The 15,868-nt window shown below is 41.7% G+C and overlaps 2 protein-coding genes across 2 annotated transcripts; one reads left to right on the top strand and one right to left on the bottom strand.

Annotated features, from left to right (window-relative positions):
- The first annotated feature begins 2,040 nt into the window (after positions 1 to 2,040).
- On the top strand, positions 2,041 to 7,072 carry LOC136421860 (uncharacterized). Its single transcript, XM_066409427.1, has 7 exons — positions 2,041 to 2,176; positions 3,568 to 3,652; positions 3,847 to 3,933; positions 4,680 to 4,808; positions 5,177 to 5,284; positions 5,676 to 5,853; positions 6,739 to 7,072. Exons 3-7 carry the CDS (start codon positions 3,847 to 3,849, stop codon positions 6,921 to 6,923), a joined length of 687 nt encoding a protein of 228 aa, XP_066265524.1. The 5' UTR covers positions 2,041 to 2,176; positions 3,568 to 3,652; the 3' UTR covers positions 6,924 to 7,072.
- A 746-nt stretch (positions 7,073 to 7,818) lies between these two features.
- LOC136422194 (cartilage oligomeric matrix protein-like) lies at positions 7,819 to 15,235 on the bottom strand. Its single transcript, XM_066409839.1, has 17 exons — positions 14,809 to 15,235; positions 14,401 to 14,565; positions 14,226 to 14,290; positions 13,953 to 14,069; positions 13,754 to 13,861; positions 13,465 to 13,624; positions 12,893 to 13,011; positions 12,699 to 12,751; positions 12,430 to 12,515; positions 12,189 to 12,284; positions 11,776 to 11,951; positions 11,627 to 11,675; positions 11,186 to 11,358; positions 10,694 to 10,768; positions 10,272 to 10,369; positions 9,760 to 9,899; positions 7,819 to 8,222 (listed from the first exon to the last, which is right to left on the bottom strand). Exons 1-17 carry the CDS (start codon positions 15,233 to 15,235, stop codon positions 8,191 to 8,193), a joined length of 2,139 nt encoding a protein of 712 aa, XP_066265936.1. The 3' UTR covers positions 7,819 to 8,190.
- Positions 15,236 to 15,868: the final 633 nt, after the last annotated feature.

The following is a 15,868-nucleotide window of genomic DNA, read 5'->3' as shown; positions in this document are numbered from 1 at the left end:
AAATCAATTCACTTATATTAGTAGGTGAACATTAGAATCCAGCTTTGTTTAGGGACATCCCTGGGATAGGACGTTAAGTAGAGGTCCCATGCTCGAGCAAGTAAACGACCCCAACTCTTTTATATTAGTACAATCCTGGTGTGTTATGCCATAAGGCAGTCTAATACAAACAAATAAAGACAGACAGAACTATATAGCCGCTATAAGACATTGTTTTACGCACAAGCCCACTGTTCGAAATTGAAGAACCGTCAGGGAGCTAACTTCCCTAACTTAAACAGAATGATGACAAGGGAGTAAATACTTTCCCTGAACAACCTTACCACTTCACAGCGCTCAGTATTTCGTCCATACTGGAAGAAGATTTGCGATAGCAATCAAAATCTGGAGAAACAAGAGCTCCGCGACCTCATATCTCCATGATCTATTCTGTTTATGCAAATGACTTACACATTTACATAATATATGCTTGGTGATAAACACCTTTATCTAACTTAGACATGATGCAATATTGTCAGTCCTATCATTTTCCACTTGGATGAATTATGGCACTTTTGCATTAATTATGCAAATTAGGAATTTATTTGCATAATTGGTATCAACTGATGCTCCACTTGCCATTAACTACATATGTTACATGTATTGGAGTCTTATAATGGAAAACACTGCAAATATAGATTTTCCTCATTAGTTATGCAAAGTGTCGATTAGCATAATTTGCACATCATTGTGTACATCTCTGTCTAAGCTACCTGCATACTAAATGCCATGGAAATCCGTCGTTCCTTTGTTCAGCTATTCTCCTTTAAGATTTTCACAATAACGCCACTGCAGTTCCAGAGTAAGCTGCTAGGGGGCTCCAACCTACACCACTTCTTTATTACATCACAAGCTATCTGCCACCCAAAATTCAAGACCACAGCACGTCCAGGTCAAACGATACAAAAACGGAAGTTCTGCAGTACCAAGGTCACATACCAGGGGGCCCAAAATCGACCTTAAATTTCGACTTCACAACACCTGCCCATATACCAAATATTATCGTAATCCATCCAGAGGTTCTTGAGTTATGCTGACTACAATAGTCGGGAAACACAAACACACACACACACAAACACGCCAAAACAATATCTCATTTTTTTCATGGAGATAACAAGGAACTACCGGCTAGCTACTAAGAAACCTCCAGAAGAGCTGAGTCCACGTTTGTTTAGAAGCTTTCATTTTGGCAGGAGAGAGCGGTCGAACTCAGGTCTGTGGCCAATTGGCATTTCCACAGAAAGATTGGCAAAGACAGCCATTGCCATGGGCGCATGAGTACTTTGACAGAGATTACTATAATAGGCAGCTAGCGTTATCCGCCAGTGCGCACTGCCAAGTAGACGGAGGTCAAGATAGAGGTGACAAAAACAAATTAAAGTGATCTTGGAAAAAGAATCAAAGCCTGATTTACGTCAGTGCCTGGTCCGCACATTTTGTTGATTGCTGAACTGGAAAGACAGGGTTTGTAAAGATAAACTTGAGTAACCCTCCGATGTTTAAACGTCATAGTCTCAGATACTGTCATAATGATGAACATATTGAAGTCAATTAAGACCAACTACACCTACAGTTTTACACATGTGTATGGCTTGGCGACATATACAGAAAACGTGACAAAATAGAAAGTCTGACAAAAACGCCTAAAAAGACGTTAAAAACAAACCCGAGCCAAACCTCTGCTTGGAGAGTAAAGAGCACGTGCTTGCAGAAACTGAGCTTGTGTGGTTCAAGTTGACCAGAAAAAAGGAACGGTGGGATATATGTGAGTATTGCAGTGTTGACAAGAGACGGACGGACACGGGAAACTGTTTTCTCCAATATTTTCCAAATTCTTGTTTTTCATCCGGCACTAATTCTGCATACTTGAAGAAAATAGGCGATAGCAAGCACGATCTGACAAAACAACTTGTTATTAGAATGTACTTCCGGCTGACTACCAAGAAACTGCTGAGCTGGCGTTTTCTCAGACAGAGCTGAGACTGCTGGCGGCAGTTAAAAACCTGTGTACGTGTGCAGTGCCAAGTCCACAAAGATAAAGTATAAAACCCCAGGAGTATTTCACAAGTTTCCAGAGTTCCAGAGAGAGGTGACAACGTGATCCAGCTCTTAACGCAGTTACTACTCTGACATAAAGGTTGGTGCGTTTCTTGATTTCTTTATCTTTGCCAGGGCAGTTATGTTGTGGATTTTTTTTAGTTGCAGACCGGGCACCCACCAAACACGTTTTTTTTCCACCGCATGCATTTTTCGTGAGGCATAGCGAGCTATTTTTATTCGCTGTTAATCGTAGCCGGCTCGAGTAAAGAATCATGGGCGATAGGCTAGGGAATTCTTGTCGGGAAGGACACCCGCGGTGCGCCGTCCGACCAACCAGGGAAAGGCTCCGGTTGGAGTGCGCGATCTCCCGTTGTTCCCGTCCCTCGCACCTTCCGCACCCGTCGAAACTAGCCTTCGACACCCGCTCAGATCAATTCAGCAAAAACTCCTCAGCCTACCGTCTATGCTCCAATTCGTTGATGGTAAATTATTCGTGGTGATGATCGCTTTATTTTCCTTTTTTTAGGGGTTAAAGTTTCCAAAAAGCCAAGTCGTTCACATCGTTGTTGACTGTTTATGTGTCTGCTATTTATGATGTACTCCACAAAACAACGTGTGCATGAAATCTTTCGTCTTCCAGATATCGATATACTCTCCAGACATAGGTTCGGTTCCGGCTGGTTTGTGGCTTGTTTTTAGACGTGACGTTTTTGTCGGGCTTTTTATTTTGTCCCCGAGTTTCCTTTATATAGCATAAAGAAAACGGGACAAAATAGAAAGCCGGACAAAAACGTCTTAACAGACGTCAAATTAAAACAAAGACGCCCAAACTCTGCTTGGAGAGTAGCATTTACTTGAATGTAGCTACCTAGTAACGTAACCTGTCGTTTTCCAAGAAGACTTGGATTGTTTGACACATCGCCAGCGGGATTCTGGCAAGACTCCATATAACTTTAGCGATTTGTCGAGCGGGGTTCTGTCACGCTCGTCCCCGACGCCGCATAGAAGCCATAGGTTTAGATTGTGGGCTTAGATTGTCACCTCAAGCTCAACAAAATAAGCTCTCCGGATTTCACAGCTGTCATCTCGTTTTATTTTGTGCTGTTCTTGAAAACCTTTGATATAGATCCTCAGTTGTTTTGTGCGCTCGCCAGTTACGGGCTGATCCAATTAGTTAGCATAGATTCCCTACTGCAACACACTTCGGATGTCTTCGTCCAAGCATATCCCATGGCACAGTCTCCGTTGATTTGAACAAGTCGCCAACATAAAAAAAAACTTTTCTTTGACCGCCTTCAGGACTCGAGCTCCTTCGTCATGCTGGCATTCACAATCCTCTGCTAGTATGACGTCTCTCTCGTTGGTTCACGGTGCATGTCCTCAAAAATTCCTGTTCTTGCTCAAATGTTTTTCTAACCAATAAAAGCATGCTCATACACGTGTGTACACAACTATATAACACAAAACTCTACGTTCTTTGCTTTTCAGAGCACGTCGCATCCTTGCAACACCGTTAAAAACTGCTTACCTGCATTCTACGTCTGTGGGCATCGCAGTTGACAGAGAATAAAAGGTAAGTACATGTATAACGTTATGCAACTCTGCATTGTTGTGGAAAATTTGTGTTCGTATTTTGTCAGTATAAATCATATTTTGCATCCTTATTAGTCTCACTAACATACATATGGCATTTGCATACTCGTTAAACTACTCTGTAAGTACGTAATGATTTCTGATAATCAGCTTGAACACTTTTGAATTTTATAGATGAACGCCATCGCTGTTGTCATCCTCTCCCTGTCTGTGGCGATGGGAAACCCTAATCCCCAGGGCTCCTCATATGTTGGGTTTGAGGTATGTATAATGTTAAGAATGTAAATGGCGGTCCATACATGAAAAGATAGCATAAAAAATACGTTTGGCTTATTTCTCATCTATCTTTCTTTTACATTCTTGATGGTAATGGGGTAAAACACAGTTAGGTCCCTTGACACGGTTGTTATATGTTAAAGTTGGATGACTTAAGTTTGAGTTACGCATTCAGGAGATGTGACATTGCGTCCCTCGCGCATGCATTCACTATTACTCGTGAAATGTTAACAAAACTATGCAGCTGAGCCTAGCTGTCTTACTATTAGCGCCATTTCGAATTTACTCCAAACTTGATGCTTTGGGCAAAAAATTTGCATTCATTATGAAATCTAAGTGGCCAGGAAGGTCTGACAAATACACAGAATATGGTATACCGAATAATAGATTCTTAATTTTTGTTCTTTCACGTCTTCTTCTTTGACTTTGGAATGAACTTGGCATTCTACGGCATTAATATCCATTTGACGATATTATTTTGAAATTTGCGGCATATATTTGATCATTATACAGCTGCTTTGTACAATTCACAGTACGGCCGAAAGCTATTTTTGTGCGTGGAAACGTACGAAAATTGATGCACGCGTGGATGTCATCCATACAATCAAATCAACGTGACCTTATACTGTGGTGCAATCAAATGTAACGGTTTACCTGACCATGAGAATAAGTCTGCCCATGTATTCACTTATTAGATGTTTGTTACATGTGTTCGGTAAATTAATTGACAGGTTCACCGTTACCGAACTGGAGGTATCAAAGGAGAGGAGATACAAGACATCTCTGTTGGACTGAGCATGGAACTGAATGTTGGATTTGTGAACGGCTCTACCGCTATGTACATACATGACTACAACTTGGTACGCATGTCTTTCTGTGAGGTTATTACTTTCAACCTAGCCCTTCATGCAAGGTTATTGCTGTTAACCTAGCCCTTCATGCTAGGTCATTGCTATTAACCTAGCCCTTCATGCTAGATTATTGCTGTTAACCTAGCCATTCATGCTAGGTAATGGCTGTTAAACTAGCCCTTCATGCAAGGTTATTGCTGTTAACCTAGCCCTTAGGATTGCTAAGCTGAATCATCTTTACTGTAGCTTCATGTAAACAGTCATTCCTGTAGCCAAGAGAACAAACTTTACACTCATCCAAATCTTCAGTTTTTATTTCTGGAATACTTAGTGATTTGCAAATAAATGTAATTTTTGTATACCATAACTGTTTACAGAACCTGGAGGCGATTGTTCCAGTCTGCGGCAAAGTCTGCTTCGTCAGACCACTTCCTGACGTCAGTCCCAGGCCAGAAGACATCCTCAAGATGGAAAGCCGCTTTTCTGTAAGTATATCAGAAATATTTCTCATGAAGCATGAATATGAGATATGTATTTTCATCTCTCGTGTTTTTTTCATAAAGGGGAATACGCTAGGCTACATCAAGTTTATTTACTGAGTTTGCTGGAGATCTGTACACAGTTTTTGTTGTACGATGATGTCAGAAGATGTCATAATACATACAAATGACTCGTCATTTATATCATGCATCCACATTCAGGGCAATGATAAAAGAATTACGTATCTCGCTGTATAGTAACAACTTAAGCTTCAACTACAAAAGACTGATAGAATAGAATGAAAATGCATATTACTATACTCGTAAAGTCTCCAACTTCTAACACAACGATAATTTACAGTTTCGTATAATGGGCTGTCCTACATGTTCTTGACAGGACAATGCCCTCATCATTGAGAACGAGGATCTGGACATGGTAGAGTTTGTGGAGTGTGGTGACCAGATCATCGATACTACAGTCCTGGGCGACACCATCCACAGCTACTGCGCGGATAGGACCACCTTCCTGTTGGAGGATGTTGCCTCTGGAACGAAGAAGCTTCATCGTGTTGCTCGTGAGTATAAAACAGTATAACTCTGACTTCCGAAAATAATTTCATCAGGTTGGTAGAACATAGGGTATTTGGAGTTACTTTTATCACAACCAGGTAATCTCACCTGCTGACGTTTCGGTGTCTGTCAGACACCTTCTTCAGAGCTTCTGACTGGAGTACTGCTTCTCACCGCTATAAGTAGCCGATGTAGGTGGCGCTTTTGCGGCGAGAACGTAATCCCAAATGTGGCTGAGCTTGTACCCCCCCTCGTCTCGGTTCATCACTGCTGATGACTTCCTGATTCATACTGCCTCCTTAATCCAACGAATGCGTCTGTTGTCCTCTCAGTATAACTCTGCTACCAGTACGTAGCTGCCATGCTGTCACACTGTCTGTCTGTTCGTGAACAATTATTCAATCTGCTACAATCTTATCTCTGAAGGAGGTCCAAATTATAAAGATAAAACTGTACTTAGAAGTATGGTAAAAAATAAGAGTTCAGAGACCTCATATAACTCAAATGATTTTAAAGCTTCATCTCGTCTCTTTGATTATGCAAATAAGGCACCAATCAGCATAAACTATCTTAGATGATGGATCTCTCTTCTAAAATTACATATATTGTATGCGTTAAAGTCCTTTCCTTTGTATGTAACTTAACATGTCATCATAGATTGTGCAAATGCATTGCAAATGCAAATGTGATGTACACGGGCTGTAACTAACTTACAAATGTCACAAGTATGCAGTTCCCACCATTTTAACCACCAAGAAATTATGGCATTTTCACATTGACTATGCAAATTAGTTTCTAATTCGCATAATTGATAGTATACTAAATGCGTGTGTACATAACCATTCAAAAGTTTGTAATCAGATCATTCTTTATTTTACACATATGTACAGGAGGCGTAGACGGTCGTCAAGCAGTACTAGCCAGGGCCGGTGGATGCCAGTTCAATTGTGGCATCTGCACATCTTCAGCGAGTCGACGACGTCGCCAGACACCGAAAGACTTAAATAAGAACGTCGATAAATTTGCTCGTCGGTTTACACATGTCATATGCGACAAATCCTACCAGAAACTGTAGAACAATCACTGCATGTTTTCTAAGGTGGATGACATATTACACAAAAGAAAGAAGTGCCTTTCTGTGGTTAGTTTTCAACACGGAATGAACTTTTTTTCAATCAAGCAGTTTTGAAATGTTACCAGCATGTTGAACAGCCAATATGAAGTCTCTAAAAGACTCTTTCGCGTATTACATAGATGTATAATACATGATACCAATTTTTTTTATCTTCTGTCAAGTTTTGTGCCAACCGCTCATTTTGTATCAGTCTTGCACAAGGGACTTAGTGTATCATTCAACTGATTGAAGATACCGTTGAATCTTCACCACAGAACTCAGAAATAAAGCTTTGTTCCCAAGTACCCGCTGTTGTGAGCATTTTGATTACTAAGAGGTACCAGTAGCTTGGGCCTCTGTTTGTATGTTCGTAGAATGAAGTCAATACAACTTAGGTTCTTTAGTTTTCGTCACCACATTAGACGAACTTTTATCATCCACTTTACTATATATGTATGTATGCATGTATGTACATGTATGTTTTTCTGCATGTATGCATGTGTGTTTGCATGTGTGTATGCATGCGTGTATGTATGTATGTATGTATGTATGTATGTATGTATGCATGTATGTATGTATGTATGTATGTATGTATGTATGTTTGCATGTATGTGTGTATGTATGAATGTTTATTCTTGTCATTGTTGTGATTAAGTCGACCAGCCCATTATAAGACAGCATATTCAGAATAGCACTAAGATTACTTGAATAAGACATCTACATATCCATAGTACTAGTAATCAATAATATAGGCATATAACATAAAGAAATGATGGTTTGCTCTTTTACCAGATTGGTGTCACTTGACTCTAACAGCAACTTAAAGAAGGAATGACACAATTATAACTGCACAGTCTTCGCTTTATGGTGCTATAAGCTTTATTGTTAACGTAACCGCCTTGTATTACTACTGCAGTTGGAATCAGTTAACGTTACATATGAATGATGTCATGGAGAATCATTAGGAGCCACACGTCGAGCAATAAAACATTGGTTACGGAATAAACAATCTTAATTTCAACATTCCAGAAATTAAGACATGTCAACTTAAGATAACATATCGATTAGTGCATATTTTATGGCGGTCAAAGAGGGTTTTTCCATATCAACCAATCTGATAGCAGGAAAAATTATAGAGGAGAAAGAGCTTATTATTAGTTATGATGAATTCTGAAGCCTCGGTGTGATGTCGTTGATATGTCGTAGTTGATCGCCTGTCGAGATCAACTTACTTCTGACTGAAGTCAGGAGGCAAGGTGTCTGAAAAATAAAAATAAATAAAGGCAGCGAACGTAAGTGCTTGTTTGTAATGTATAACTGGTAATAACCTAACAACACAGTACAGTACGCGCTGGTGGCAAGGTGGTATTGTAGTTCGGGCTGTTGACTTAGAATCTAAAGGCTTTTGTTTCGAGCCAATATCAGACTCCAATGGTGTGCCCTTAGGAAATTTCCTCACTCGACTCAAATGAAGATAAACAAGAGTCCGTAGGACACAATTCTCCGTGAAGTATTTATAGTATGTACAAGTATTGACCCACACAAATTGCATCTCTTCTCAGTCCAACTAGTGTTAACGTTTTAGAGCAAGTAAAGAAAAAGTGTTTGTTTATATTTTTCTTTCAATACAGGAGTGGTCAACCTGCTGAAAAGTATGTTTTTACAGTATGGCACAGATGGGATCTAGAAATTCCGGGAAAAGTCACAAAGTTAGATCTAGATGGCCCCTTTTCAATTATGAACGAACCATTCAGCCTTACAACTAAGATGTATCAGAAATCACAAATATGCAGTAAATCCTCTTTCCACAATTTATTGCAGGCCGGCCTGATCTATAGCTATCAAGCTATTTGCAATAAAAAAGGCTATTTATATTATCGTAACATTTCACGAAGGTCAAAGGTCACCGGATCTAACCACCCGGAAGTGACACTGGCGCGCGCACTTTTCTGAGAGATATTTCTCAACAATCTTTCATCCCCTGCGTAAACTTTTTACATTGTCACAGCCTCCGTATTATAAACTACAAGTGTGGTAAGTTTGAAGGTCCAGAGATTTGCCATTTTCACACTGTGCGTAAAAATGCATCGTCCGTGGTCCCGTGCGCACATACTGTATGCGAGTTGCGAGGGACACGGCATACTTAATACACAGACTGGAGCTCACTCGGCACATGTTCGCAGCGAAAACTCACAATTCCCGTTGCCGCATTGGTATGTAACTTGGTATATCGTTTGCTAGGTTGCGTGTGGTGATGCACGTTGTCTATTTTTCAATGTAACAGTGACTATACGATCACAGCAAGTAAGGAAGATTTATACCCCGTATCTGCCTGAAGTATTCCAGTCATGCATAACGGATTATAACATGGTCCCTATGGCAGGGCAGTGGGACATAGCATTAATTATAGGGGTGCAATTACGATATTGGATTGACGTTTAAAGTAGTTATGGTGTAACAAAGCTATTGTGCATCACCACGCCGAACCAGGCAAACGATATGCCAAGTTACACACCAATGCGACAACGGGATCGTGAGTTATAGCTGCGAACGCGCAAACAAATGCAATCCCAATACTCCCAGAAGGAGGTCATCCTCCTTCCCGGAGTAATAACTAGCTTCAGTTAAGCACATTCTCTCGGAAGATAAATAAAGTCAGAGCCCCAGTTTGAGGAGAGCCACACCTTGAGCATGTCATCGTAAAATGGCACAGTATATTTTGAAGGAATGAATGTATTGGGTGGTGGAAAATGTAACTTCTTTGTGGAAAAGAAAACCCCGAATGAAAACTGTTTACCGTCACACTTGGTGATGAGGTCTGACCAGATGACGTCCTGTTGGGAGTAACAGTACACCCCGAGACGGCCGCCCCGCAGGGAGAGGTCCACCACGTTACCGGAGTCCACAACGAGCTGGCTGCCTGCGTACAGCTTCAGCCTAACTGTACAGGTGTGAAATTCGGTGTAAATCTCTTTAATACAGACATCTGGAGGTAGATAGTCTTGTTTCAATATACGGTGTGTAACAAAACTGCATCCCATCAAGCGGCTCCCTCTGGCGCCCAAGGTTATACTGCACCATCAAGTAATCCACACACCCATTCGAAAGGAAAATTGGATCTATTGATAAACCAAAACAAAACAACGATGCATTTGTTTAACGTCATCTTGTTTCACTCATAAATATAGGTGGCGTTAACGTGCGATCACAATGTTACAAGGGCAAGCGCCTGAAGTATCAACCCTTTTTGATGCAAATTCGTGCAAGTGCAAGTTAAGAACATCAACTTGTCAACATGAGTTAAAGTACCTGATCAAACCGACGGACGGAAGGTGCTTCAGCTCCCAGCGGTAAGCAGTCTGGTCACTCCAGCCGAGCTTGTTGGGATCTTCCCACAGCACCTTCGTCTTTGCACAAACGGAAATACTAGTTTTAATCTTATAGTATTATGAAACGGCTTATAGTAACTTAATTTATATGAATAAAATCTAAGTAGCAAAATCATTCCAAGAATATACCAAATCTTAAACCCAAGCTTAAGGCTTAAGGGTGTACCGCCTTTTTGTCCTTAACAAAGGTCATAAGAGGAAGGTAGCACAATGAAGACCAAATCGTAGGTAGGTAGATGCATGTACATGTTATCTCGTGATTTCTCAACCCGATGAAACCATCCTCTGATCAAAGTATAATGTCTACTATCCTAAAGATTTGGAGGAAGAACGTAGCCTCACCTGTCCCTGGACCTCGGCCGCCTCCCACAGAGCCAACGCCAGGTCCTGGCCAGGTCCGGTCGTAGAGTCCACCAGCTGCAAACAGATAAATGAGAGTTTAATGAATCTCTGCACACACTAATGGATTTAGCATCGGGATATGGATAAATTCATTTACACGTTTCCCAAATTCTAATTCGTGCTCCAATTTGCTCTAATACACTTTTAAGTGTATTAGAGCAAATTGGAGCACGAATTAGAAAACACTTGACTTAAGCATTTCTAGAACATAAGAAATCAAAGCCGAAAGTTCTGCTGCAATACCATAGAAAGCCGCTAGGGGTCCAAAATAGAATCATCTATTCATTTTACCAACATCTACCGACGTACCAGATATCTTACAGATCCATCCACAACCTCTCTAGTTATTCTGTTCACAGACAGACAGACAGACAGACAGACAGACAGACAGACAGACAGACAAACACGTATTAACATGTAATAATAGTCTACCTTTAGTTGAACTCCTGCTTGTCCACCGCTGACGTCCCCTGCCTGCTTCCAGGATACCAGATAGAAGCGAGAGTTGCTCTGGTAGCTGAAGACGAATCCCACGAAGTCGTCATCTACATGGGTGTTCACAAAAAAGGTTCCTTGGTAGTCCACACCGCCAAAGTTTGTCGTGCCTGTAAGGCAATTTCACAATACGTAGCATATTAGATACTAAAACCACATGTCCAGTCTATAAACATAATGTAGAATCCATTAAGTTTTTGGCATTGGAACAAACTAAAGGCAACTGCATCTTTGGCTTTCCTCCTTCCATGATAGACTTTTAGATGTTAGAAATTCATAGGGTGCCCAAACAAAATGGAGAGCAAGCGAAGCCTGCAAAGCTATTGACCTAAGAATATTTCAATACTATCATAACAAAACGAGAGGAACGTTATTTACCAAGAATCATTCCAGGGTCGCTGTTCAGTTTCTGTGTTATTTCTGCACCCTGTCGTAGAAAAGAGAGGTTAAAGTACATGTTGTAGTGGTATATTGTATGCGTACAGCTTCAATAATAATGTTTAATATATAAAATTGTGAAGGACTACCTCATTGAGAAACTCCCAGTGTGGTGGGTTGTTGGAGTTAGCATCTCCGAGGTTGACAGTTTGGTAGTTCCTGAAGTCCGTGCTGCTGACCATGTTGTTTTCAGGACACACGTCATCAGCGTCCAATACACCATCCTTGTCGAAGTCAAGTGTGCAGACGTCTCCGATCCCATTACCTGGGACACATCGAAGAGAATAGTCAATAGTTGGTGTGTTACGCCGAAGGATAGGTTCAGAATACACCCTATAGATGCATGGACAACTGAGATGTTGTTTGTGTACGACATGTTTTGAGGCATGTCCCCTTATTTTGTGAGAATTTAGACAAAGTATGAAAATTAACAGAAACGTGTGGAAATACATGTGTGTATTTTACTAAGAAGATGATGCAAGATGTGTGATAGAAGCCGTACCGTCAAAGTCGGCCTGGTCCACATTAGGCTGGAGACGGCAGTCGTCAACATCATCAAGCACAGTGTCGTTGTCATCGTCATCATCACACTGGTCTCCTGCAGAGCAATAAATGTTATTTATCTATTTATTTAGAAAAAAACGTCGTTAACAACATTAGGGTTAAGCAGATAGAAATACTAAAGGTTTTAACGGCAACTGCGATAGAGGGTTCAAAGAGGATATAATGTGTTACGTGTGTACCTTGGCCATCATTGTCCGTATCGAGTTGTGCACTGTTGGGCTCCATCATGCAGTTGTCCAGACTGTTGGGAACACCATCAGCATCGCTGTGTGGGCGATGGTAATGTTGAAGTTGTGTATCATCATTTTTCTAAAATCATAAGCAATCGATTGATCCAAGTATCGTTTTCCCAAATAAAAACAAGCGTGTGTGTAGAGTTTTTTGTAATATTGTCTTGATATATGGAGATATTCTCATGAAAGATATACATGTACACAATGGCACATACCTGTCAACATCATTTGCACAAGCGTCTCCAATTCCGTTTTGATCGGCATCGGCCTAAAATGACAACGAACATGGTAACAATGTAAACATAGGCAAACGCGATGCCGATGAAGGAATCATCAACTATTCTCAGGGCTCCCAATGTCAAAGCACATAATACCCAGGTAAGTACATTCAGAAGTGTTCTCTCATTACCTGATCTGCGTTTGGTACATTCGGACAGTTGTCGCAAACGTCTCCAACACCATCTCCATCAGAATCGGTCTGGTCGCCATTGAGCTGGAACGGGCAGTTGTCCTGGCTGTCGATGAGTACTGCAAAACATCAAACAGTGGCAAGCATTAATAAGGCAACTAATTATGTTATCATAAACACGATATCAATTTCTTGACATCAAAGACCGCTGTAGAACTTATCATCATAGGCATAGCCCTAGGCCCCTAGATAATGTCTGCATCCACCACGAGATCGTTCCTGATGCGATTGATCCTGCCGACAACGCCACTGTTTAAAGGTTCGATCAGATCATCAAAAACACACGCCAATCTCGGTTAACAACTCGACATCTTTAGAATACGGCCAACGTGCAAGATTTCTCGTCCAGACTTAACTGATACCTTATGATACTTATGTATAGCATTCTCGCCTGGCCCTTCTGGCCTAATTATTCCTATAAGCGCGCGCGCGCGTGTGTGTGGAGGTGGGGAATGGGGAATGGGTACAACTTTTCCATCACCAGATTTATAAATGTTAGATCGGTTTCTTACCGTCCCCATCGCTGTCCTGATCACAAGCGTCCCCCCACCCGTCACTGTCGGTGTCGCGTTGGTCAGTGTTGATGTCGGTCGGACAGTTGTCACAGGCATCACCCACTCCATCACCGTCACCGTCCGTCTGGTCGGAGTTAGCGAGCAAGGGGCAGTTGTCCTGATAAAAGAACACAACATTTTTCATATATCCAAAACAGATAAGCATCTGCATCTTTTTTTAATGAGAAAGGTGAAGTATTAGTCAGTGTTGACTCTAGAGGTTGATGATTTTAAGGGTTACTGATACCAAAGTGTTCAGGAAACCGTCATTGTCTGCATCATCGTCACAGACATTCCCTAGACCATCCCCATCGGTGTCCTCTTGTCCACTGTTGGGAGTTCTTGGGCAGTTATCCTAGCAACAATAAAAACAGTCAAGTGTGTAGCCAACAAAGTACTTAAAAGATCTGAAAGTTTTCCAAAATCAATTGATGCAGAAATGGTACCTGGTGACAAGTTGTGTCGTTACACGGCAAGGCCAAGGAGGCGTCAGGATAGCCGTCTTGATCACTGTCAACTCCACAGGTCAGTCCGTCCTTGGACCCGGCAAATCCGACTTCACACTGGAGCACAAGGTTGCAAATTATATTTCAAAGGTAAATCTTTTCATGATGCACTGATAGATAAGAACTAAATTCCATTTATTTTTCTAGGAGCAAGACACATTGCAAGTAAAACACATTGCGAGACATATGTCCATAGTGATGAGCCCTTCTTACCTTACATATCAGTGTCCTCTTCTCGTAAGTACAACTTGAACATGGACCAGCGTTTCCTTCGCAGTCTGTATAATGAGATGCATGAATGTTAATTGGACTTTGTATGTAAAATGTAACGTTACAGCCTTGCTCTGTGTATAGAATGTTTCCATTGGTAGACTATAAGTGTACTCACATGAGAGGCACTCCGACTGTTCAACAGCTCGGGGAAACACCGTCCATGTGCTGCTCGGGCAGGATTTGCAGGTAATTTGGGTGGGTTGGTCCTGGTACTGTCCGGCGGGGCATTCCTCACAGGTGTCGGTGGTTTTGTCGTGAAATGTTCCGCGAGGGCAGTCGGCTGTGAAGTAAGATACAGGTGTGGATGATGATACTATCCAGAGAGGTGTTTCTGTGAAAGAGAGAGAGAGGGGGGAGAGAGGGAAAGAGAGAGAGGGGGGAGAGAGAGAGGGAGACAGCAGAGACAGAGACCGTCAGAATCTGAGAGAGGTAGAGAGAGAGACAGAGAGAGACGCATAGGGGGCTGTATCACAGATGTAAAGTCACAAATTACATAATTTAGTGAATATCAATGGCTACTCACTGCAATATGCCTGATAGTCGTCTTGATACGTGAGCTGTCCGACCGTACAGTTGGCAACTATTTCTGCAAAGCCCATGTCAAACGACCCAGCCGTGACTGGCTGTCCTCCGATGACTAGGTTGAAGTCGTTGGACGACACTTTGTCGGCGATTTCGTAGTACACGTCATCCAAGGCAAACACAAGATCTAACTGCTGGATTTCGGTGACGTTACCCTGGGAAATAGTGGCTACAACTTCAAACTTGATGGTAAAGCCATTTGTAGCTCTCTGAGCCCTTTGCGGCAGGATAGACCTCTTGCTGATGCTTCTGGCTTGCCCTCCACATTCAAGCTCGAGCGTCCCAAGTTGTGTGGATACTTGCCCTTGGGGTTGACTGGACTGTAACTGGCTGAAGAGTTGCTGAAAGTTGGAGATGATTTCTGGCATGCTACTCTGGCAGTCACCGTCAGAGTAGTAGAAGACGTCTCCTGTGATATGTGCGCTTCCTGGGCGATGTCGACCTATTAGACAATATGTAACCACCGATTTGTAAGACACATTAAACGTAAAAGCCATATGATACTGTGAATCTGTGAATGACTGCCTAATTAATCACTTAATATGTCCAACAGATATGGACTTATAGGAATGATGCAAACTACAACTTACGTGTACAGTCAGGCCATGGTCGGAAACCGGGCGACAGTGGTTCTGGACCAGTTGAAAAATCAACAGCGCTCCAAACACCTTCAATAAATCAAGAAAAACAGCTTTGATTCTATTTTGAATTTTTCACACATTAACAGAGCTAACTTGTGCAAGATAAGTTTCTGTAAATATGACGGCCGACGTAAATCAAACATTGTGAGCTTTAGTGCCAACGCAATAGACGCCATGGTAAAAGGACCAAGTGCTAAGTCACTAAGTGCTTTTTGACAAAGTTTCCACAGCTTAAATTAAAGTCCAAACAACAACATACCATCTGGATTGCAAGTGTAGGCGTCTGCTGGGTGACTGTGAAACTCCTTATCGTCTTTGCAGAACACGGTGCAAGTCATGGTGTCTGTTGTGACGTCAGAG

This window comes from Branchiostoma lanceolatum, chromosome 16, assembly GCF_035083965.1.
Source record: "Branchiostoma lanceolatum isolate klBraLanc5 chromosome 16, klBraLanc5.hap2, whole genome shotgun sequence".
In the NCBI taxonomy this organism is placed as follows: domain Eukaryota; kingdom Metazoa; phylum Chordata; class Leptocardii; order Amphioxiformes; family Branchiostomatidae; genus Branchiostoma; species Branchiostoma lanceolatum.
This window is presented reverse-complemented; position numbering and strand designations above follow the sequence as displayed.